General features: G+C 38.5%; 1 protein-coding gene and 1 long non-coding RNA gene across 2 annotated transcripts in view; one reads left to right on the top strand and one right to left on the bottom strand.

Moving 5' to 3' along the window:
- Nucleotides 1-24,755, bottom strand: part of RANBP9 (RAN binding protein 9) — an 89,535-nt gene that overhangs the window by 3,081 nt on the left and 61,699 nt on the right. The window contains exons 6-13 of the mRNA XM_032649657.1: nt 19,341-19,525; nt 16,722-16,834; nt 15,285-15,393; nt 13,592-13,782; nt 12,285-12,429; nt 8,915-9,036; nt 7,108-7,259; nt 1,117-1,228 (exon numbers count right to left, since the gene is read on the bottom strand). Of these exons, the coding sequence (XP_032505548.1) occupies nt 1,117-1,228; nt 7,108-7,259; nt 8,915-9,036; nt 12,285-12,429; nt 13,592-13,782; nt 15,285-15,393; nt 16,722-16,834; nt 19,341-19,525 (1,129 nt within the window). The remainder of the gene's footprint in view (nt 1-1,116; nt 1,229-7,107; nt 7,260-8,914; nt 9,037-12,284; nt 12,430-13,591; nt 13,783-15,284; nt 15,394-16,721; nt 16,835-19,340; nt 19,526-24,755) is intronic.
- LOC116762562 lies at nt 616-2,032 on the top strand. The gene is made up of 2 exons (XR_004352279.1): nt 616-992; nt 1,780-2,032. It is a non-coding gene; the product is annotated as an uncharacterized LOC116762562 (long non-coding RNA).

Here is a 24,755-nt window from a genome sequence, read left to right as displayed (position 1 = left end):
AGATAGTTTCAGACATAAACCTAACAGGGCCAAACAGCACAGAACAGACTTCTAAACTGGCAGTCCCCATTTTTCTTGAGGAATTACATTCTAAAAAGGTGAAAAATCGCTCTCATCTGAACTACCTCTGAGAAAAACTGCCCAGATATGAAAAGTTTTATGTAAACAACCCTATAGTTTATATATAACCGCACAAAATGTGCAGTTACCGAATTCACATAAAAAGTATTTGTTCAGGGGACTCCCTGGTGGCTCAGTGGTTAAGAATCCACCTGCCAATGCAGGGGACACGGGTGTGATCCCTGGTCCAGGAAGATCCCACATGCCGCGGAGCAACTAAGCCCGCGTGCCACAACTACTGAGCCTGCGCTCTAGAGCCGGCGACCCACAACTACTGAAGCCTGCGCACCTAGAGCCCATACTCTGCAACAAGAGAAGCCGCTGCAATGAGAAGCCCGCGCACCGCAACGAAGAGTAGCCCCTGCTCGCCGCAACTAGAGAAAGCCCACGTGCAGCAACGTAGACCCAACGCAGCCAATAATAAATAAAGATTGAAAAAAAAATTGTCCTCTGTTTAAAAAAAAAAGTACTTGTTCAGTACATAAACACCACACTCCTACTCTGCAGTGAGTTGCTCACAGGAGTGGCAACCAACCAGGGGACAGCAAATCCCAGTTTCTCGCTTCGCGCTCCCCCTGCCTAAGCCTGCTGTTCTCCCCTTCCCTCCCTTTTCTACTTGGTATGGGCGTGTAGTTAAATATGCTGAACTTCAATGAGAATGTCACGTGTCTCCAAGGGTTGATGCTGACAGCACTCGAGCCCCGTGGGAGCTGCGACACGGGTGGCTCGGGCCAGATATGCTTATGTACACGTTCACACAAAAACTTCTGTCTTCCAGAATCACAAGATGCACCCCAATATACTGTTTTTACTCCATTTGAATCTATTTAATCTGGGATTGAGATGCCAGAGGAAGTTTTCTATACTTTAAGGTAATTTTAATTTTTTAAATGTAGAAAACATTTCCCTTATGATTTTACCAAAATATAAATGCCAGCACAAATACCATCTCAAATACCCCAGAGACTAGCTGAAGTGCTTTCTGGCTTCACTTACCTAATATTGCACTGTTAAGAGCTGAGCACACAGGTTCTCTCTGAATTGGGTCAAGCTGATTTCCAACTGGGCTGTTCCAAGGATCTGAATAGGCTAGTAAACTGAATGCATCCTGTTGAAAACACAGCAATTTGGTTTTTAATTCAAACAGTTCAGCGACTGTGCTCACCATGGTTACACGTTGAGAGAAAGGTAAAAATACGGCTTTAAGGCACCAGACTAACACAAGCCCATTTACCCCTGTGACTAGGAGGCTATCTATTTTTTAACAATTAGCTTATGCAGCAAAGCCTAATTTGTTTTCATTTTTCTTGTAAACAGCCATTTTCATCATCTACCCCTTATCCCTACAACACATGCAGAACAGAATAGAATAAAAACGGAAAAAACTTAATTCCTGTGGAACGGGCTATATTACTGGTTAAAGTAAAGAGAAAGAGAAAACATTCAGGACCACTACTATGAATTTGACATTAAAAGGTTAGGACCAGCCCATGTATTTTTTTAAACACATGTGGGAACTGAGCGTATCTCACTGGACGTCATCTTCTCAAACTCAGTAATCAACAAAATTAAACTGGCTCCGCTTCAGGAACACTCAGTAGTTCCAGCCATCCTCAAGCCGCCCCTCCTGAAGTAACTGACACACAGTCTTCTTTTCAGACGACGGCTCTGTCTTCCTGTCACCTTTCTGTGGGGAGCACATAACTACAGTGGTTTCAGACATTGGCTTCAAGTTAAGCTGCATCACTAGAGTGGCCTTTGGCAAGAACAACCTTCCTAAGTATGAGTATCATCATTTGTATAACGGGGATTATAAGAGGCCCTACTTCACAGGTTATGAGGACTAACTGAGCTAAACGAAATTAGTCATGTCAGCTCGCTCTAATCTTTCAGTAAAAGATAAATTATCGTTTTGCCAGAAGCCAGTGCCCTAATCCAGAGTAACATGATACAGATACAGATACAGGAAGACACTGCACACCTTCCCAGTTGAGACGGCGCGTGGAGAGGCGCTGGGGAGACCAAACCAGTGAATTCAGTAGCACGACACTCAAACTGCTGCTCGTTGAAACGTGGAAGACAGATTCCTAAAGAATAGCACCTCCCACATGAAGCTGCTCCGGCACCCCTCTAGCCATCTCATTAGTGGGGGTGAGGCTTCCTGGTCAAGCCTGCTCTTGCCCTTTCTTATCTGAATTGGCCTCTACGTTGTGCCCGTAAAGCAGAGCTGTGCGGCCTGAGGCTACAGACAGGGATACACGGGGCACCTCCACTGCCCTACACTGCTGAGTATCTCATTCACATGAGACTTCTGGCCACAGTTATTAATGAAAGTTCTTTGAAGAATTTATACTAGTTTGAATCCCCTGCAGCTACTCACAGGTGCTAGTAGATACAAGGAGAGAAAAAAAAAGCTTCATATACCTGCTGATTGCAAGATCTGCTTCCTAACAGTATTTAAGATATTTTATGCATCTCACAAAGCTACTAGATTCTACTTCTGGTTCCCCCCCAGTCCAAATTTATTGATGGAGAAAATTAATATCTGATATCCTGTGAAGCTAACTCTAATCACGTTATTTCTAAAGACTGAGCTTTGCTCAAGACTTAATTCACCCCACAACCATCTAATGAGGTACCATCCCTATAGCGCAGATAAATTTTAAAAGACAGACTAAAGAATCTGTGCAAGGAATGACTGCTACATCATTACTTTAAGCACAGAACTATCCTCTTGCGTCTACATCCTGACATGCTACCAAGAAGGTGAAATGCTGTAGTCCCCAAAGTCAAATCAAGACCATTCTGTCAAATACACCTTCTAGCATTTAAAACAAAATTCACAGAAAAAGATAATGATGGTAGTAATTTACTGTGCACTAATGTTGTGTGAGGCAATGTTTCAAGCGCTAATGTGTATCATCTCATTTAATCCTCGCAATAACCTTAGGAGGTGGTCACTACTATGCCCATCTTAGACGCGAACTGAGGCAGTGAGAGATTACCACCACACGGTACTGTACTTCTTTTAGTAGGATACAATTTCTTTCTTTTAATTACCAATCTAAATATTAAGAGGAAAAAAGTCTAAAATTTTACCCCCATATTTTCAGTATAGCTGAACAAATATTTATTGGACACAGACGGGGACCACCAGGACCTCATCACTGTTTCGAGGACTCACACAGTCCTATGGGGAAGGCAGACATGTAAATGATGTACCGTGTATTGCTTATTAACAGAGTGTATTGTGTCACAAGAAGCAATCACAGATATAGGCTCAAGCTACATGGAAACTGAGGCTGGAAAGGAGAAAAGGCATGGCTGGAACCATGGGTAAGGGCTTAGATCCTAAAACACCCTAAAAATCACACTAAAAAGCTTCCACTTTTTCCAATAAGGCAAGAGTTTTACATAACGGAGTGATATGGATTAGACTTGATTTTAGATGGATCACACAACACTATGAAGCACAGCTTGCAAGTAGAGTGAAGCTTTAAGCAAGAAAACTGAAAAACCCTTAAAAAAAAAAAAAAACCGGTTTACACCATCAAGTTCCCAGGAGTAAATATCTAGAACTTCATCTTTTTTACAAGGGGAATGAAATCAGCAAAGCAACCTTAATGTTTTAAATTCTGCTGTAGGACTAATTGGTGAGAGTAACCAAAGAAATGCAAATAAGCAATTTTGAGATACGTGCTAAACCCAGTAAAGTAGAATTAAGGTATTAGTGCCACCGGCACATCCCTTTATTACTGCTGATAAGTTGGTAGACGTTTCTGGAAAGCAACACAGCAACACGTAGCAAGAGCCACAATAATTGTATCCTTTGACTCAATAATTCTATTTCTGGGACTTTATTCCAGTGGAATAATTTTAAGGAAGAAACAAAGATACATGTATAAAGGTGTTCAAAGCATTTTTTAAAAGGCAAATAGAAAATCTAAAAATAGAGCAATGCTTAAATAAACTGATATAGCAACACACTAGAATATCATGTAGCCATTTAAAAATAATTGTCAATAACGCATAGAAACTGGAAATACATTTTTTATGATAATAAGAACAATACAAATAGGATAACTACAATTACCAACCAGATAAAATATATGCCCATGCGATTTAAGGCACAAAACTGAAAATACCTGTCAAATATCATGGTATTATGGGTTACTTTTTATTTTAGAAAAAACATTACCTCAGTGGGAAAATTTCTGACAAAGTGTGACATTTAGGTAGGATTCTCAAACTGTACTTACACTTGGCTTGAACTCTGTAGCAGTTTCCAAACGGGGTGCGTCTAAAGTCACTAGACTGAGAGCTACCTGCAGCTGGGGCTGCTCGCTCTAACCTGACTCTCCCGGCCCTCCAGCAGGAGCCCTGCTGCTCTGCGCAAGCGCAGTGAACAGCTGTTGACGACTCAGGGGGCTCTCCCGGGAGCCACTGGCAGATTCAGGCAGGTAAGCAACAGAAACAAAAGACAACAGGAAAACAGGAAAGGAAGACCGAGAAGGTCAGGAAAAGGTCAAGAGAACCACGGCTGCAGCAGGCAGGCCGCCCAGCCCGTGTTTAGCACAGGTGGGCTACTCCAAGGTCCGCGGTGCGCCTGCTACTCCGCGACTGAGGGGAAGCACAACACGCGTGTACCTTACGGCAACTTCGGTAAGTCTCAAGCCGGCCTTAACCAAATCCTGTCCCTCTACACACGTATGCATGCTTCAGAAGTCTGTGCAAATTCAAACAAAACTAAAGATAAAAAAACCCATTTCAACCACCCATGACCTGAAGTGAAGAATAAAAGAAAACAGTAGTTTCTAAACCTTCTCAAGCAGGGCAAAAAAAAAAAGTTCTCTTTGTGTTACCCTCAAATCCTCCAGCATTGTTCTTTAGGTACTTAGAAGCTGGATCAGACACCCATCTTATCTCTTACCTGGATCAAGATAAGTTTGGGGAATGGGAGAGAAGCAGCTCAGAATGTTAAGACAATCTCTTGAAGTAGTTGGCATTTGCTTATAAGTCAGAGGTACAAAATCAAAGCCATCCACATTCTTTAGATGATGAATTACATCTTCACTTAATTCAATATATAATCAAGGAATATCTTTGAGGATAGGCCATGTAATGCCACTTCCTGTGCTTCATGCAAATTAGAATCAAAGAATAAGCAATGGGGTGAAATTTTCAAAGGGACTACATAAAATCATACTCCATCAGCATAAAGTATTAACAAGAAAACAGAGTCAGATGACCCAGTGTAAAAAAGCCTATGATTTCTTTTTTAAAAACATTTCACATCCCCAAATATCTCCTAAAACATCAGTTCTCAAAGCACGATCCAGGGACAACTGGGTTGAAGACCCTTTCAGGGTCTCTTGTGAGGGCAAAACTATTTTCATAGTAATACTAAGATATTACTTGCTCTTTTCTCACTCTCATTCTTTCAAAACTATACAGTGGGGTTTTCCAGAGGCTACATGTGTGTTATATCACAACAGACTGAATACAGAAGTAGGTATGAGAATCCAGCTTATCATTTACTAAACCTAGCATTCAAGAGATTTACAAAAATGTAAAGCAGGGCCACTCTTCTTGTTATTTTTGTTTATTTTAGGAAGATAAACACTTATGAAAAATAACAATGACTTATTATTTTAAAATGAATTAATAATTTTAGTATTAATTTCTAGTACAGTAAAATCAATAAATATAACTTATACAAACAAGAGCCCTTTGGGAATCTTTAATAGTTTTTAAAGTGTTTAGATACCAAAAAGGTTGAGAACCACTGCCCTAAAGCAACCCCAGTACCTAGCAAAGAAGTTTCCCAAATGGATAGCTTTGGATATGTGAAATAATAACAAAGCCTGAGAAGTTTCTTAGCACTGTTGATATCAGAAAAGATTCTCAAAGTTGTATAATGATGAAAATTCCCAGTATGGAAAAATCAAGTTATGCATGCCTTTTTATCTGGAGGTGTATATAGGTGGCTTCTTAACCCATCCTAGACTAGACAGGTGCTCTACTGAGGCTACAGTGCACGTAGCTGGGACGGGTTTTTTGTGGGGGGGGACTGATTTTATGCCATATTTAGCACTACTACGTGTTGCTCGCTGGCCCTCTCTCAGTTTAGGTCAGGAAGGGATGGCAGGAGTCTTGAGTCTCGCCCTCTCCTATACCCAAGCATCAGTGTCAAGACCACTACGTGCATCTCCCCTTCGTTTTTTGGGCTTATTTCAAAACATTCAGGAGAAGATATTTGTAACAAACCAACTTTGAGCCCAACCTCATGCAGGACAAACAAAAAACTACAATGGCTAGGTTCATGTTTCACAGGTGTACAGGGCTGGTGGGCCTTCTATGAACATGAAAAAAACCTCATCTCTACCACTAACTGCAATGCTGACTTAAGGTAGGCAAAACTCCATCTTTAACTGCTACACACAACTCTGGCTAACTTAATGAACTGTTTCCATTTTCTCCATCTCACTATATCCAGCGCAGGCATCAATCCAGAAGAGACTTGAAGACGTGTTTTATCTCTTCTCTGTGAAAGATGACCCAACCCTTCACCAATCTCAAAAGAAAAGCCACACGTTATACATTCAATTTGCTGCAACCCTGAACAATCTCTACTAAAGTAAAAATATCTCAAATTTATAGTTTTATCAGCACACCCACATTTCTCCTAATAACTCTGCCAATTTTATAGCCGAGAAAACTAAGAAAGCAAGTTGACAAGGGGCACACAACACCGGTAAGTGGCAGAACTGAGATTTAATCTGTATGTTGTACAGACGTCCAGCGCCTGTCCAGTAGAGCCGGGCTGCCGAACCCTGCCGCGTGTCCGCACCCTCAGCCGGGCTGGAAGCCAGGGAGGGGCGCGCGTCCAAGTTCCCAACAGGAATTCCAGGGTTGCTCAATGTGTTACAAAACTACATTTTAGTTCCTCGGACACGTTTGTAAGTTTTCAAGGGAAAGCAAACTCACCTTCAACATTTTTTTATTTGCTGTGTTCTTGCCGCGCTCTCTCCTCAGCTGCTCACTCATCGCTTGTAGCTCTCTTCCGAAGTGAATCATTCTTTCTATGGCGGCTTGACTTCCTCCACACAGCTGGCGTCTTAACTGGCTTGAATCAACTTCTGTAAGCAAAACGAACAGGTATTTTACTACCTTACATCTGCAGTACAATGGAGAAATGAACATAAACTGCTTACAACGTTTTGGACGTTTCATTTAGTAATTACTTCCTAATATTTCACCTAAATATGCAGATTTTTAATTTAATGTGGAACTTTGTAGCTAAAAGGTACCCTTTATCTAGGCCTCAAGAGTCTAGGATCCAATACCCAGCTTTCAGTTGAAAGTCAGGTGACAAATCTTTCAGTGTTAGGATGTACATATGTCTCAGGGAAACTTTTATGAAAGGTTAATAATAAGCACGATTTTCTAAAACTACAGCAACATGAAAAAAAGAAAGAAAGAAAAAAGTAGTGCTTCTCAGGCTACTTTAACTGACAAAGAACAGAGATAGAAGGTAAGAAAGACTAAATGACTCCAGTAAAAACACAGAAGACACCACATACTAATCAAAAGGGTTAATTATACTACTTTTAGGAAAAAATTTTACAGTGTATATCTCGACTGACAATAATCACTGATCAATAACAAACAGTATAAGTCACTAATAACAACAACATCATAAATCACTAATGATAATAGTTACTGTTTACGAAGCACTTACTTTGTGCTATTAGCTTTTTGCAGATCAGCTATGAGGCAGTTATTATTATACCCATTTTACAGATGAAGAAACTGAGGCAAAGAGCTCCTAAGTAATTTGTCCAAGGTTACACAGCTAGTTAAGTGGCAGTTGCAGAATTCAAATCCAGGTGATCTGGCTCTAGAACTCCTGCTCTTAATCACTATGCTCAAATTACTCTTGGAATGTTGAGGTTGCCTGCTGATATCTGATAGAGTGAAGCTAGGCTGCCTGCCTTTTCAATCATACTCCTTGCCTGAAAGAGTGAATTATGCATTGGAACACACAATCCTCAACAACGAGGTGGTTGTGTAATATAAGTTTGCATTTATAAAGTAATTTCTAACAATCTGAATAAATACCTTTTAATCTCAAAATACTAAGAAATCTAATGTTCTGACAAATAAGAATTTATAAGCCTCAATAATTTTCACTCTCCAATTGATGGGAAAGTTTGCTGATGGCTTAACTTTTCGGTACAATTTACTACACAAGTTGTCAACAAAGTAAACTTATGCGTGCGAATGTATCTGTCAGCCACATGTTCTGAGGGGGCAGGAGCCAGGGGCTGTCAAATGCAGGCGCCTACTATCTGCCAGGCGCTGGGCTGCGCATAGTCACTTATATTCACATTGAATGAATTTAAGAAAGTCTGATTAGAACTTATAAAATCATCTCTACCCATTTGGCCTTTATTGGCTATACTGAAATAGGTATAAAAACTTTTCATATCTCCAACCTTAGCTGTCCTAAAGGATATTTGACACTAAGAAGTTAGCACTCCTACTGTAGAAAGCACTACAGTTGTGCAGAAACAGTTCAGCAAAGAAGATACTAAAAAATTAAACTCTACTCTCTCTAGCAACCCACTCTCACAAGAAATTTTAAGAGAAGTAATATGTATCGCTATAAAATCCAATGGCACATACATCTTTAAATTTGATTTGTGCTCATCAGCTGTGAATCAGTACAAGTAAAAACATAACCTTGTAGTCATCATTTTTTATTAAAAATGTAAGAAATATCACTGCAGACCCATTTCGGTGTCACAATCTTCCATTTCGTGGTCATGTTTAGAGCTACCATTTAGGAAACCATTGGATGAAGTTTCTCCAACTCCATTGGAGTAGTGATCTGTTTCCATGTCTACATCATTACTGAAAATGAAAAAACAAACCTAATTTTAGAAATAGCATACTTGCAGCTTAGTTTAAAATAAATTACTACTCAACTACAGAGCCTACGTATAAACTGACTTCACAAGGCAACAGCAACCTGGAATAAAGGTATTTAGTTACATCCTGAATGTATTCAAAGCCCAATCTGTAGCTGACCTTTAACAACTCTGTACTCCTGGAGATAAAGTACATGGACTAAAATGTAGTGGTTTGATGACTCCCAATCGATATGGAGAAATCATTTTTCAGCACGTATTTTCCCACTATTTTTCAAACTCAGATCTGCTCTCCATTCTTTGTTAATCAACTCCTGCCCCAGAATCCCTGGCCCTCACCCCAGCATGCACTTGCAGCGTGTAAGGGAAACCCTCCCTCTCAAACTACTCCTGGAACCCACCTCTCTTCACCTCTTTCCCCACCCTCATACTCGACTCGCTTCTAGACTATTTTTTTCACTAAGAGCCTTGATGTTTTGGCATTTGTCCTCACTACTCAAAAATATACTCTTTCTCAATGGCAAGTAATAACCTGAAAAACTACTCAGTCTCATCCCTTCATACCTTCCCAGCACCCAACACTATTTTTCTCTCACAGGCTTTCTTATTGGTGAAGATTCTCGAGTATTTTTGCTGCATCTTACTTTTTAAAATGCTGCTCTGGAGATACTTAGGGCATCGCCAATTCTCACCTACGTCACGTTGCCTGAACGAATGGCATGTGCTGACAGTTCCATGGGGCCATGCTGAACTCGTCAATATTTGCCCTTCAGATCCTTCCACACCCCAAGCAACAATATCTAACCATCCAAATTTCTCCTATGAAGATCTAGGTTATGATTATACAGCTCAGAAGGAAACGCTTGATGAAAATTTAGAGAATATTTAAATAAAAATGATCTTTTCTCATTAAAAAGGCAATGTTTGTAGAAAAAAAAAAAACATCGAATGCAGATAAGCAAAAAGCACCTTATGCATAATAATGCCAGCAAAGGTAACCAATGGTTAACAGCTTGGGTGCGTGGGCACGCGTGGGTGCATACATACTTCTATCCGTAAGACCTATCAGGGTAAAAAGGCCCATAGAGATCTAGGAAGAAGAGGGCAATGGCCCCAGGACATTCCTGTCAGTCAGAAAAGCTTGTTTAGTATCTTGATGAAATTTGAGAATTGATAAGAAAAAAACCAAACTTTGAAAATAATGTTTAATTTAAGGGAAATCCTTAAGATCGTAGCTTTTAGTGATCTTATTAATATACTAAAGTGCATTTTTCATAATCCAATATAATATTTGAGAGGGATACTTTCATTCAACACACATTTAAGAGCCTCTGGGCCATGCTCTGTGTTAGGTGCTAAGGATATAATGAAACAGCCCCTGCCCTCCAGGAGTGAACAGCCTAGAAAAAGCTAATAAAGTTATTATAGTACAGAGACTCAGTTCTGTGATGAAAGCTCCACAAGGAGTGACACAACATTTGGCGGGGATATAAATCAAGGAAAACATCCTGGAAGAGGTAACATCTGAAGTTGAGTTTTACAGCTTGAACAGAAGTTAGGATGGGGGAGAAGAAGGAGGGCGGGGAGAAGAGCATTTCTCATGGGGGGTAACGGAGAAGGCACAAGTCTAGAAGTCAGACGTCCCAGGAAGTAGTCACAGCTCTGCAACTTACTAGTTACTAATTATTGACCTTAAAAAAAAAAGTCATTTACTTCTCTGGTACTCAGCTCTACATCTGTAAAATGGTTTTCACAGTTAATACCATCTTTGCCTACTTCACGATACCGTTGGTAAGGAAAGCCATTACCAACTAGAAAGTAACTGTTACTGCTTAACAGCTTAAGACAGTTTAAAAGCTTACTTTCTTCTATACTGCACACAAAAGAGGATGCTGTGTCATCAACCCCTTCCGTTAAGCTTGCTTCCCTCAACTCAGGTAATAATAGGTCTCTTTAGCAACTTCCTGCCACGAGGATAGTATTTAAGAGAAAAACTCATGAAGAAACTGCAATCCTACCCTCAAACTATGGTAGAACCCTCTAACAATGATAAAGTACTAATATACTATAAAGTACAATGATGTACTAAAGGCTTAACCTTTTAAATTTCCATACAAAATTTTCACAATATTCTAATCTTATATTTTCTAGTTATGTCATCTCTACTGACTACCCTGACCTCCTCAGCAAGAGAGTCTGTTTTCCTACTGTTCTTCTCATACCATTTTTGTGGACTTCATTATCACCTGCACCACACAATACCATTACTTCAGTACATTTTTGTCATTTGTGACAGATAACCTGGAAATTCTGATTAATCTCCAAATTTGTGAAAACAGATTTTTACACGTACTTCTTTCTCCAGAGTCATATTTCCATTAAGAGTCATGGTAAACGTTAGGTTCTCTCTCCTTCAATGGGAGAATTTTGCACTGATAAACATTCCCCCAAAACGCAGTGTGACCAATCAATTCACGTTCTAAGACCAAACCAACATCAAGCTGATAAAATCCATAAGAACTTGCTGTCACACATTAGCGTTCAATTCAAATGAAACCTTCAGGTTTCATGAATAGTAAACCTGAGTTATGTCATAGTATGCTGACAGAGACATCTCTTCTCTCAAAGCTCTTCGAGTGTAGACCATGCCTAGCAGTGTCTGACACCCAACAGGTTCTCAATACTCTCCTCGCACTGTATATTTTTACTAAATGACTTAACCATCTGTTATACGCAAGCTACTTAAAGATAGGTTCTCATCAACAAATATTTTTTGTAAAGTTAGTTATTTGGAACTCAGGAAACACTTCACACACTTACACCAAAAAACCCACACACAAAGAAAAAAAATAGTTGTAACTGTATCAGATGTTAACTGCAGAGGTTAAATATACTAAAGGAAACATAACAAGTGGCTTGTACGTAACCACCTGTACGGGTCTGCGGTGGCAGGAAGATGAAATGCAGAACCCTGGATGTGTCCCTATCACCCCACTAGAGGGAAGAGTGACGTAGAGGAAGGGGAAGGAACAGAAGGATGAGCCTCCATGAACTCTAGGAGAACAGAAAGCTTTGGAGAACTTACTCCCCACCCCTTTAACCTCTGGGGGCTTGGGAACGCTCAGAGCCCCCACTATGGACCATCTAACTCAATTTCTCCAAATTATTAAAAATGATGACATCTATAATTAAAGTTGCTTATAGTAATGCAAAAGCTAGGGATATTGTTACCTGGTGAAGTTGTTAACTTGCTGTGACCTTGACATGTTTATACTGTTCAGTTCTGGTACATTCAAACTGGACGACTGGTGTTTACTATGGCAGTATGACTGATGTGCTTTATTTGATATTACACCATTACTACAACTTTCAAAACCTGGGAAAAAAGAAAGAGAAACTTTACAAAAATAGAAACAAACACATAAGGTTGTAACAGATGTACCATATTCTGATCATGTATTTAAGACTTTTATAATGCAGGAAAGTCAATGGACTACTTAAATAGAAAATAAATGGATAACTTCTTTGAAAGAACATAAGGTTACTTAATTGTGAGCTGTCATCTCCTCCCGTACTTATTGAAGGCTTAATTATAGGTCTCATTTAATCCTCACAACCCCTCAGCCCCTGCCCATGAAGCCCAGAGTTATCATAACCCCATTTTACATATGAATACACCGAGGCTAAGAATCGGTCCGAGCCTCACGTGACACATGCTGTCAGAGGGGTGGTGACTAAGGACACAAACATGAGAATCCCGCACACTGTGCAGGATGGTGATGTAAACAGGCTGAGAGGCAGCAACGTAGAAAGGTATATGCTAAGTGAGAAAAAGCAAAGGTGTTGCTCTACTCTTTGAAAGGACAGGAAACAGTATTTGATTTCTGCTTTAGAACGTTAAATGTACAGAGGAAAGATAATACCTTGGGAAAAACAGAATTAAAGAGACAAGCAAAGAAAAAAGACTGAGAAAGATCAGAAATAAACCTGCAGAAGTGATGTCATAAAAGCCAAGAAAGGAGAGGATTTTAATTAAGAGAACACCAAAGGCCTTGGTGAGTCCAGAAAAGAATAGGAGGAAATGAACAGGCAGAGCTGACTCTTGCTGGCAGCTTGGCTGGGAAAGAGTGAGCAAGAGGCAGCCGGGCTAGGTGGCTGGGTATGGTGATCAGTGGCTCCAGACACCACAGCCACGTCACCACCTTTACAGTTATCTTTCCTAAAACACACAATTACCTTCTCATTACCAAATATCTCCGATTTAATTTCTAGAGACAACTTGAATGTTGCCCTTCATTTATGGAGATCTGTTAATAAACTGTTTTTAGAAACAGCTCATCTTTAAGTCACTTCCTGGTACTAAAAACACGTGAATCTGACCCACCCACAATTTTTCCTCCAGAACATCTTGAGATCAAGTATACAAATGTGCCAAACGCCTAGCAGAAATGTCTAGATTTTTAAAAAAATTTTATTTTGGTTCAAAACCACGAAGAAGGGTAAAAATTTTAAGATAACGTCGTAAGACTGAACCTCACCAGAAAAATGTGCAGCATTTCCTTTGCCTGATGCTAAACTGTGGACACTCATTCCGTGGCTGGGGCTCATACTTGGACTACTAAAAGGTCGAGGACTCACAGGGTAACTGTCTTGAGATTTTGGACTTCGGCCTCCCAAACATCGTACTTCACTATCTGTACCATTCACCATTTCTATAAACTGACGCACTCTAAAAAGAGAAAAGAAAAATTTACTCACATGATCTTCAAATTACTGTTTGTTTATTTAATAGCAACAGATTTCTGAAAGGAAATATTTTAAGAACTTGTATTTTTATCAGTAAATGTGGCCTTTAGATAGTATGCTAAAAATACTAAACATGGTTCCATATACTGTACTGCTTAGAATCAATTTAAAATTTTCCAGAAAAATGAGAGCATAATGCAAAAGACATTGTATCGCCTTTAATCAAGATTTACTAAGAAAATGAAAATCTATCTGTAGCTATAATAAACAAACCAAAATGAACCCCATTTTTTTTAGCTAAAATAATCAAAATAATATTTGCACTTGGAAGCAAACCAAGCAGTACATAAGAACATCATGTACTTTTTTTTTAACATCTTTATTGGAGTATAATTGCTTTATAAACATGTACTTTTATATACATACCTACCTACATACAAAATATATAAGAGCCTAAGTCCCCAAGTTTCCTCATCCCTCTTAACCAAAACAGGCCACATTTAAACTTTGATTCTAAAGCAAGACAATTTTGACACTGGGCTTAGAATTTCTGGTGCTTAAAGAGTTTAAATCTTAAACCTAATAACACCTGAATTTTAAAATAACGAAGATTCTTACGACCAATTAAAAAATGCCAAGTTAGGATGGTTATTATTTATGAAAAAAACAAAAACAAAAGAAACAGAAAACAAGTGTTGGTGAGGATGTGGAGAAACTGGAACTCTTGTGCACTGTTGGTGGGAATGTAAAACAGTGCAGGGCTATGGAACTGTGAGGACTAATTTTCAAAAAATTAAACACAAAATTATCATATGGTCAACAATTCCCCTTCTGAGTGTATACGCAAAAGAACTGAAAGCAGGGACTCTAACATATATTTGTACACCCGTTATGCTAAGTGAGACAAAGCAGTTACCAAGGACAAATATTTTATGATTCTATTTATATGAGGTATTTAGAGCAGTCAAATTCAAATTTATAGAGACAGAAAGTAGAACGGTGGTTGCCAGGAGCTGGGGGGAGAGAGAGAAATGGGGAGGCAGTGTTTAATGCGTACCAAGTTTCAGTCTCAGATAATGAAAAAAGTTCTAGAAAGGGATGGTTGAAAAACAATGTGAATGTACCAGAAACAATGTAAATACCAGAAAACTGTACGTGCAAAAATTGCAAATTTTATGTATATTTTTACCACAGTTTTTTAAAATGCCCCAAACTTACTATAAGGCACCTTACAGGAGGAAAAATAGACACCCATCTTCTAAGTCAGACTTTCACATTCTTAGACACAGGGACAGAATGACAGAGTGCAAACACAAAGCAACAGCTGCCTTCTGCCCACAGTCCTCGACACAGAAGCACACTCTATAACCTGTCACTTAAAGAGGCTACATTACAAAATTATATCCGAATATCTGAAAGTATGAAAATAATTTTGATTATATAATACACACATGTATAATTAATATAACATTTTATTAAACTCACTTTAATGTGAAAAGGAGATTGGGATTTCTTTCAAGTAAACTTGGGTATAACTGTTGTGTTGTTTCAATGGCTTCTCCCATTCTTCCTGCTAACACCAATTTCTGAATTCCTATTTAGAAAAAGAAAGCAAAAAATAAAATTTTTTTAAAAAGAATAGAAACAGAAACTTAGTGGATCCTCAAAAAAAATTTAGTAAAAAATCTTTAAATAAATTATGATTACTTTCCACTTCTTTTTCTAACTCAGTTTCTACTTCAACGAAAATTTTCAGACAAATTAAAAAATGAGAAAAACAAGTACTGTATTAAACTACTAAAAAACCCCACAAACTCGCATACAAGTAGCATAGGAAAAATACCTGTTAAGCAATACTGATGTACTAAACACTAAAATGAAAAAGATGGGTACATTATGGCATACACTGTGGTGATGATTTCATGGATATATACTTATCTCCAAACTCAGCCAGGTGTATATGCTAAGTATGTACAGTTTTTAACATGTCAACCATACCTCAATAAAAGTGGTTTTTAAAAAAAAAAAAAAAAGACCATAGGAAACATTAAAGAAATAATATTCCAAGTGTCTTATCAAATACTATAACCTTTTGCACCCAGTACTAAACGAATGCTAGCCTTTGAGTAAGACCTGAATCCAATAGCTACTCGGTGAGCAGTCCCTGTGGGTTAGATGATGGGGATACGAAGAGTAAGCGGTCACCTCCTGCTTGCCAGAGCTTACAACGCCGTGAGAAAGACAGGCAAGCATACGATTAGCTACAACGCAGTGTCATCAGTGCTATCACAGCAGTCTGACCTATAAAAAATTTGTTTTCATCCATCATGATCTTACCCGTAATGTCTTGTTTTTATCCCTATACTTTCATCAAGCCATGCCCTCCCTGATGGCCTAACTGCACCAATCTTTGGATGGCTACTGTGGACCAGCTGTTATGCTGACCTGCCCTGGTCAGAACAGACTCCACAGCTCTGGCCACAAGCACCAGGACCTAAGCCATAAATACTTAAGATCAATACTATCTTAAATTTAGACAGCAATTTAAATGCAAAGATACTTAAATTTATTTTACATGTTATCTCCACTAACATCTAATCGTGGACTACTTTACCAATTTAAAAAAACACTGTTTAGTAAATGTTTACTTCCTGAAAGCTCAAGAAAACATATTTTAAGAAAAAATGGCAAACATTTTTATAAAAATTTCTCCAAAATTGTGTCTTTCTACATCCAGAATGCTAATAAGTGAATTTTTTAATGTAATCTTCAAAAATGTCAATAAAAATAAATTTCAGAGGCATAATTTCAAGTTAATATATTTGAAAAAATTTTAATTTAAAAAATAAAATTTCTAAAAATCAATGTAACCAAACCTATAATCTGAAAACAAGTGTTAGCCATGCACCACAGGGTCCTTACTTTGTCTATTCTTAATGGAAGCTAATTCTTCTAGAACGGTCTGGTCTGTAGATCTGGCAAAGGCCTCTGCTGTGGCACAGTACCCATGGTGGACTAAATAAGATGAAACCATTCTTAAAATAAAAAGAAGAAACACACATCTTTTAGTCAAGAGAATACATGCTTCATACTACAATTTATATAAACAAGGACTACTCTTGATATTACAAGACCAACCTATGCCGCTGGAACAATTAAGGCTTTAATACCTCAACTTTAAAATAAGTTTAAAAAGATCATTTTGTCTTATTCATGTCATATTTCCAAAAAGATAACTGCAAATGCTGAGGTGAGACTACTCTCCCGAGAAATAAGTATTACCAGAGAATCAAGGACATTAAATGACTTTGACTCTTGGTACTCCATTATCCCCAGGTCCTTTCCTATTATTTCCCATCCTTATTCAATCGTACTAACCATAATTTCTATTTTACCTTTATCATATGAATTATCCTAGTAAAGTGCTGCCATTTTGTAAAATAAAACCATTTAAAAACAACAGATTAACTCTTTGTGTTCTGTAGTTGAACCATTTTCTTTATCCATCAGTTACGTAAGATGGGATCACAAGGTGTGAACACAAAAAATACTACGGTGAACCCAGAGAGAGAATCTTCCGGAACAAAGTCTATGAGGGTGATAGCGTTCATCAATGAGGAGTCAGCCTGCTAATCTAGATCAGTTAGTATGGTCGTGCACAGGACATTAATTCCTCAAATATGATTTACATGTAAGTGACGCTGCCGAAGAGAAAGTTTCTTTTTTTAAAAAGCTACCAAGTGGTGTTGGCATTTACCTCTAACCACAAAACGTTAGAAAAACTGTTGACTACACGATATTAACTCGAATACCCAGGATCTCTCTAAACACCCAACTTTTAAACCTGCCTCCATCCAGCACAACTAAGGGGTCCATGAGAAAATGGTGTGAAGCAGTGGTTCAGGAAAAGGGGACTGAGGTGGCAGAGGGGAGGATCTCTAAGAACCAGATTTTTTTCATTTTATTTCATCTAATTATTCAAATTAATTTAAGAGGGTAGGGGAGAACCTCTTAAAATGGACTTCCCAGGAGGTCATGGTGAGTATCAATTTTCTGAAGCATGGGGTAGGGGAGGGTGCCCTCACTGAACCCTGGCTATAGGATTAAGATAAACAATGCTTCCTCTACAACTATCCTGCCATGTTGCTCAGTGGTAACCATTTCCAAAGCATTAAGAGATGTGACCCCCAGAGAGCAGTCTGTCCTAGCTCCAACTCTAACTCATGGCAACTATGGGATTCTGAGTCAGTTTCACTATTCTTTCAACTGTGCAAGACAAAATACTAGTGTTGAGGCTCTGATAACAGCTCTAGGGAAAAAGCTTGCTTTCATAATCATCATCATGTCCAAAATTATCTCCTCAAAAAAATATGCAAAGTTTTATTAGATTTGTAAATTTAAGACTGTTCAAAGCAAATATACAGACATTTAAGATGAACTGTGTCAAGCTTTAATTTTCTCAGGTTAGATTACAGTAGGGAGAATGACAATTTAAGCTTACTGGTATTTATTTTAAAGTCTACACTATTTCAAGTTCTAAGAGCTACTATTCAGTACTACTGACATTCATGTGTCATGGCTAGCCTTTCAAGCAAAGGCACAGTCTAAAAAGTTGACTGTCACAGGAGTTACATTTTCCTGCTGACTTCCATATTGGAATTCTACCTTTTCATAAAAAGCTGCCTAAAAAAACAAGTTGAAAATTTTGGGTAAGAAATGAGTTGAGATAAGCAGTACTTTTATTGACACCCACTGTTTGCTCTGCTGCTGCCCACCTCCACCACTGTTACTACTAACTCCTAAATATTTAACCCGCATTGAGGCATCTTAACTCCATACTCACTGTTCCTTGGTCTTTATTCCCTTTAGCTCCTCTTAAATGTCTAATTACAGAACACACAATAAGTAAATGGAGTTTTAAAAATTCCTTAAGCTGGAGGCTTTTAGTCAGGAAAAAAAAAGGGATCCTAGTAAACAAAAATAGCTGATCTTATTCTTCCATAGCAACCCATTCACTGGAAAAATTTAGCCAAATCCTGAAACGTGAAATGTACACATCAAGTCTGTATTCCGGTATGTAAATTACACCATTATTCTGATGCTTATCCTTACTGAGCAATAATTTATTCTTCGTAAATATTTACATTACTGCTGAACAACACAGCCAAGTTCATGTCCAAATACCACAATGCTGAATTACACAATCTAAATTCTCTTTCTGAATTTATCTTTTGCATTGGCACTATTAATAGTTGAATCATGTAGCCTATGGAAACCGTTAAATCCTGTTACTAAGGATAGCAAATGAATTAACCTAAGAGATCTAGTGTCACTTTATTTCTTCCAGCAAATTAATAAATCAGACTAAAACACAAATTTGGTATGTGTGTCACCAAATCAAACATTATTAATACATTAAAATCATTAGGATATATATTAAGAGATTAAAAAGCTTCAATAAATAGTCTTTCATACCAAAAGGATGAGATGTTTTACAAAAAATGTACTTCTGAATATGTCAATACACATTTCTTCACTTACTTTTGTATCATGGTCTGCCACTCTCCTTCTCGATCTCCAACAGGAAACCGGTCTATCTGTGCCTGTATTTTGGTTCTCCACTCTCGCATGTAATCTTCTATATCAAACACGAAAGGATGTTGCCCAAAATTAGCATCAACAACTTCTCCTGGTGTCTGGAGCCCCACAGTAGGATATAAATTGGGCTGTAAGACAAACACATTTTACTAAACATCTATCCCTTTTATGTTAAAAACATATTCATTCTTTCAAATGATACAGAACTACAAATTTACTTCATGAATATTTTAAAATCTCAATCAAAAACTAGTAGAGGAAGACTACAGCAAATCATCTAAAATACATTATATTGCTGGATGAAAACTATCACTTCCTGTAATCTAATCATCAAAAAAAATACGCAGCAACCGAAGCTACTTATTTATTCAGAGACCATGTGGCATTATACTTCTAATAAATGAAGACACCATTCTTGCTCTTAAGAATATGTCATATAATAGTTGTAGAGACTCAAGTATAACGCAGGTTTATCCTTCTATGTATGATATAAGCGATGCATTTCTAGAAAATGCACGTGAAGCTAGTTACTATGAAAGTACATCCTAACTGGGCACGTACTATTCTATAATTTCATTTATCTGTACGTCTGGGATGCTTTTATTAAGGGATCGTGATAAGAACTTAATTATAAGCAAAACAGTGCCATTAAGAATAGAGATTCTTTTACATAAAAATAAAATGCGCACATTTCAAGAAAAGAAAGGATGGATTTAAATATTCAGATTCATGAAGAAATGCATTTACTCCAAGATATACTCCAAGATTTCGAGGTAAAACAATCAAGTTTAATAGCTTCAAAAATTTTGTACAAAAATACAGGAGTCCTTCTTTTGGCTCTATCCCTAGTTGTTACATCTAAACGGAGAATAAGTTACTGAATGTCTACTAAACGGCCAGGTTTAATCATCATAATTATCCTGTTAAATCATTATTATTATTATTTGCATTACAAAGATACAGAAACTGAGGATTAGGGGTAAATTAACTTACTCACAGTTGTTCTACACTATGGCAGAGGTGGGATTAGAACACAGGTTTATTTAACACCAAATCTAAGTTCAATTTTTCTTTCTGTAACTCCAAATCCTACTTCATCTTCAGTCTCTGTATTTATGCCTTATCTCTTTGCTTTAATGGTTATCACAAGTATTTTCAGTACAAAATTAGGTAAAGATTGAGTATAATTCGTGTGTACATATAAGATGCTTAGATAGATTTCATTGCAAAAAGCTAAGAGGGTGTTTTTAAAATCAGCTGACCAACCAAGCAACCAAAACCAGAAACAGAAGGAGTACTGTGTCAAAATATTGAGAAATATACTCACACTGGATTAGGGAAATAAATGGTAACACAATGCACACAAAGATACTGAACAAATGTACTGATTCTTAACAATCAACAAAACTTGCAAGTTAATAGAATTTTAAGCCAAAAACAAGTGAGATACTTATTACAACCTTCTCATTTCACCAATGAGAAAACTGAGACCTAAAGAGCTTAAGGGTCCAAAAGCACACAGCTTGTTAATGACACACATAAAGGAAAAAACTCATGGCTCTCTACTCGTAGCATAGTATTCTTTTCATGAAACCCCATTACAAAATTGTGACATACTTTAAAACAAAAATATATAAAGCCAAAGACTCTTATGTCAAGAAAACTAGACTTTATAGAAAACAATCTGCCACACATATAAGCATCAATGTTCCAAATATTAAAAAAATATTCTCACAATATAGGAAGACAAAGATTACTAGTTCAAAGAAATTTAATTGGCGATAGGCAATTTGAAGAAATATAAGATGATAAAAATATGAAGAGACATAGTGAACTTTTAAAAATGCAAATTAAAACAAACAGGTATTTTTGCACAGCAGATTAAGATTTTAAAGACTGAGAATAAATACCCAGTGCTGATGAACGTTGGGAAAATAAGCCCTCTCATCCACTGTACATACCAATGTGAACCCACAGAACCTTTTAAGAAAGAAATTCAGCAAAATCTATTAAAACTGACAAGGCAATTTCACTTGTAAGAAATTAATCCCACAGAAAAACAAACATGTGCAAATATATATGCCCCACAGCATGATCTGTAATAGCAAATAAAAAATTAAAAAGAATGTCTATTCACAGGTGGTATTATATACCACAATCATTGAAGCTCAGACCCCACTAACTACAAGATTTACCATTATTTTATGTCTAAGCAAAAACACTGCCCATTAAACTCTGACAGGCCATGGATTCTAAGATGCGCCCCATATCATAAATGTTAAAATATGCAAAAATGTACATCTTCAAATTGCGGTAGTACATCATACAGTAAGATATTATAAAAACAAGCAAAAAGAAGAGTTAAAAATGTGTATACTGACACAGAAAGAGGCCCAAGATACATTACTAAATGAAGAAAGCAAGCTATAGAATAGTGCCTCAACTATGACCCTGTCTTCTTCCATCCTACATTTAATTATGGAGATACTGGCTAACGTAAGTTTAAAACAGATCTAGAAGGGTATACACTCAACACAATCATTGTATCTACAGAGTCTGGGATTATAAGGAACTTCTCTGCTATACATTCCTGTATTTATAAATATTTACCATTTGACTAACACTCTATATTACCTTCCGTAATCAGAAAGTGATAAAAAACTAAAAATGACAAAGTCAGTTTAAGCTCAATGAAAAGTAACTAACTGTACCTTTTATACCACTTACTCAACCTTAAAACTTGAGGGAGAGATTAAGGACACAGCCCTTAACTGACTAAACTACAAATTTTAAAAAATATAATAGACTTCTAAATTGCTAAATTACAGATTTCTAAAAGCGTAATATACAACAATGCAGTGGGCCTTAGTACAGCCACAGAGTCGTGCAGCCATCACCATCTAATTTTACAACATTTGCATCACTCCGAAAACACCTCCATACCTATTAGCAGCCCCTCTCTGCAGACCACCAGGTCCTAACCACTGCCAACCACTGATCTACTTTCTGACTCCACAGATTTGCCTATTCTGGGTATTTCATATCAACGTAATTATACAATAGGTGGTCTTTTCTGTCCGGCTTCTTTCACTTTGCATAATGTTTTCAAGGTGCATCCATGCTGTAGCATCTATCTAGAGTATGGATATATGTAAAACAATGTTTTCAGGGAAACTGATTTTAAATTTAAAAAAAAAGCACTCCTGTCTATGTAGAATTAGAAGTGAGAATAATTTAAGTCTCTATGAAAAGAATAGAAAAATACATAGGTCTCATTTCTATTAACCCATGAAAGATGAAGACAGCTACTAAAAATGCTATTCAAAAGCTAAGTATACACAATAAAATTATACCCTCAATATCATAGTTTTGTTCTTTTATATATAAAAGATTTTTTTCTAAAGAAAATTGAAGCAAATAATGCTTTCTATAAAAGGTAGATTTCAAATCAGGCCAAGGAACTAGAAAGCAGCATCATTTTAAACGTGAATAGCTTCTATAACAAAAGAATTTATCTAATCCCAACTGAATTAGTCAGCTTATACATGGACATTTCTCAAACTGGCGAGGTGAGCTGGGGAAGAAAGATCATTTTGAAAAACATCTAAGGTTTTCTGAGATGTAAAGCACCCTATGTTCCGTAATAGGTACACTTTTTTTCTGTGAACATACTCTCCACTGGGATTGAATGCTACAACTGGCTAGTGAAGGATCACAGGTACACAACATAGAAACACTTGTTTGGTGGTGCCTTTAAGAGAAAGACTAACTTCTTCTTTCCTTTTTAAGTAGAAGAATGATATGTTACATGTGGAAGTCCCAGATCTCACACTCATAAAAAAAAAAAGAGCTCTCAGAGCCACTGTATCTTAAAAGAAAACTTACAACTACCACCATAACCACCACTTTACCCACTGCTACAGAGCTGAGTAACAACCTTGGTTAATCACAGAAAAGGCAAAAAACAGAACTGGCAATTCTAAAGCAGGACGAAAAATAATCAGAAGGCAACACAAAAATAGTCAACATGTCAGGCTTCCCTGGTGGCGGAGTGGTTGAGAGTCCGCCTGCCGATGCAGGGGACACGGGTTCGTGCCCCGGTCCGGGAAGATCCACATGCCGTGGAGAGGCTGGGCCCGTGAGCCATGGCCACTGAGCCTGTGCTCCACAAGGGGAGAGGTCACAACAGTGAGTGGCCCGCATACCGCCGCCAAAAAAAAAAAAAAAAAAAAAAAAAATTCAACATGTCTACAACTAGCTAACTCATGGCTCTCTACTCGTAGCACATTTTTCAAATGATCCCCACTAGCTATCAGTAAGGAACAAAACCTGCTAACTGACAAGTTGGTTTTACTTGCTCAGTGCCACAAAAAGAGGGGGAAGAAAGGAAAAGCAAACCAGCTACGTAGGCCCTTTAACGCAGTGGTGCCCAACCTTTCTGGCACCAGGGACTGGTTTTGTGTGAAGACAATTTTTTCACAGACTGGAGGGTGGCAGGGATCAGGCAGTAATGCAAGCGATGGGGAGAGGTGGGGAGCGACATGTGGAAGTCCCAGATCTCACAGTCATAAAAAAAAAAAGGGCAGCGACAGGGAGCAGTGGGGAGCGACAGGGAGCGGTGGGGAGTGACGGCGAGTGACGGGGAGTGGTGGGGAGCGATGCGGAGTGACGGGGAGCGGTGGGGAGCAGTGGGGAGTGACGGGGAGCAGTGGGGAGCGATGGGGAGTGACGGGGAGCCGTTGGGAGCAATGGGGAGTGACGGGGAGAGCTGGGGAGTGACGGGGAGCGATGGTTAGCGACGGGGAGCGGTGGGGAGGGACGGGGAGCAGTGGGGAGCGATGGGGAGTGACGGGGAGCGGTAGGGAGCAATGGGGAGTGACGGGGAGCGATGGAGAGTGACGGGAAGCGATGGGGAGTGATGGAGAGCGGTGTGGAGTGATGAGGAGTGGTGGGGAGCAACGGGGAGCGGTGGGCAACGGCAGATGAAGCTTCACCGATCGCCCGCCGCTCACCTCCTGCTGTGTGGCCCGGTTCCCAACAGGCCACGGCCCGCCACCAGTCCGCAGCCCAGGGTTTGGGGATCCCTGCTTTAACCAACTCCATTCGGAATGGAGCCTTAGCAAAACCCCTGCAACAATACTGAGCCACATGAACCTGCCTACCTGCACCCGCACCTACACCCGCCCCTCCACCGCAGCCGCTCTTCTCTAAAGCCTCCCCTTTCCACTTAACACACTGGATCACTTCCCTTGTCCAGTCAAGGGTACGATCATTGCTACTTTTCCTCTCTGTATACAACATCAACTGTGTTTCTCGCTACTGAATCGTTCTCATCAGCAAACACCCTGCTGAATCTGA

The sequence above is a fragment of the Phocoena sinus genome, chromosome 11 (assembly GCF_008692025.1).
Source record: "Phocoena sinus isolate mPhoSin1 chromosome 11, mPhoSin1.pri, whole genome shotgun sequence".
Lineage (NCBI taxonomy): Eukaryota > Metazoa > Chordata > Mammalia > Artiodactyla > Phocoenidae > Phocoena > Phocoena sinus.
This window is presented reverse-complemented; position numbering and strand designations above follow the sequence as displayed.